Consider the following 887-nt stretch of genomic DNA (forward strand, 5'->3'; position numbering starts at 1 on the left):
CATTTCTTACTCCTATTTCCAGAAGAACTCTTTAATTCTTTTCATGTTGGTTCTGGATTCCAACACTTGCCCACAACACACTTACAAGGATCCTTGAGAATCTTCATATTTCTGCTGTACTTGAAGTACTCACACAAGCTGCTCCTAGGAGAAAAGGAGGAAGCAGGTGTGGGGGTCGAGCCAGTGTGATGGCTCCACGGGATTGCCTGTTTCTGCTAGAGAACAGAGTGCAGGGCTCTGGGTCAGAGTTTGAGCAGAATGTGCTACTCACGTGCATAAGTCGACAGAACTGAAAGGGACGGTTAATGAGAAGCAAGCCTCAGCATGGTAAGTATGGAGGAGTCCCTGCCGATCTCCATTGTCATAGATGAAAAAATACCTTTTGGGGGAGGTGATAGAGTGAGATTGGTTTGGGCCCTGAATAAAATTTCATAGTTTTACCAACTAGAGCAATAATTTTATAGCCTCGCCCACGGCTCCCTTTTGGTTTATTCCCAGAGGGACTTACTGCTGCAGGAACTGTAGGACCATTGTCTTTATGGACTCTGATCCAAAAAAACTTCCCTGAAATAAAAGTGAACAGGATGTAGGTGTTGACCCATTCTTACACACAAATTAAAACCTCTCTCCTCACCTTGCAAGTTGGTAAGGTCTTATGATCTTCAGGGCCACAGAGAGTTGGTTTACGTGATTCCTGTCCATCCTGTGGGAGGTAAGAGAGTCAATGCACAGCTGGAAGGTAGTGCTAGTTGATGAAGGAAAGAGACAGGTTTACAAGAGCCTTAGAAATGTCACTGGAAGGAGTTGCAGAGACAATGCGTGGAGCAGAGACTGAAGGAAGGACAATCCAGAGACTGCCCCACCTGGGGATCCATCCCATATACAAT

At 45.5% G+C, this 887-nt stretch overlaps 1 protein-coding gene across 1 annotated transcript in view; it reads right to left on the minus strand.

The window, feature by feature from the left end:
• The window catches only part of Nxf3 (nuclear RNA export factor 3), a 14,365-nt gene that overhangs the window by 3,605 nt on the left and 9,873 nt on the right, over nt 1–887 (minus strand). The window contains exons 12-15 of the mRNA XM_031376411.1: nt 635–703; nt 509–564; nt 272–379; nt 86–144 (exon numbers count right to left, since the gene is read on the minus strand). Coding sequence (XP_031232271.1) covers nt 86–144; nt 272–379; nt 509–564; nt 635–703 — 292 coding nt within the window. The remainder of the gene's footprint in view (nt 1–85; nt 145–271; nt 380–508; nt 565–634; nt 704–887) is intronic.

This window comes from Mastomys coucha, chromosome X (genome assembly GCF_008632895.1).
Source record: "Mastomys coucha isolate ucsf_1 chromosome X, UCSF_Mcou_1, whole genome shotgun sequence".
NCBI classification, from domain to species: domain Eukaryota; kingdom Metazoa; phylum Chordata; class Mammalia; order Rodentia; family Muridae; genus Mastomys; species Mastomys coucha.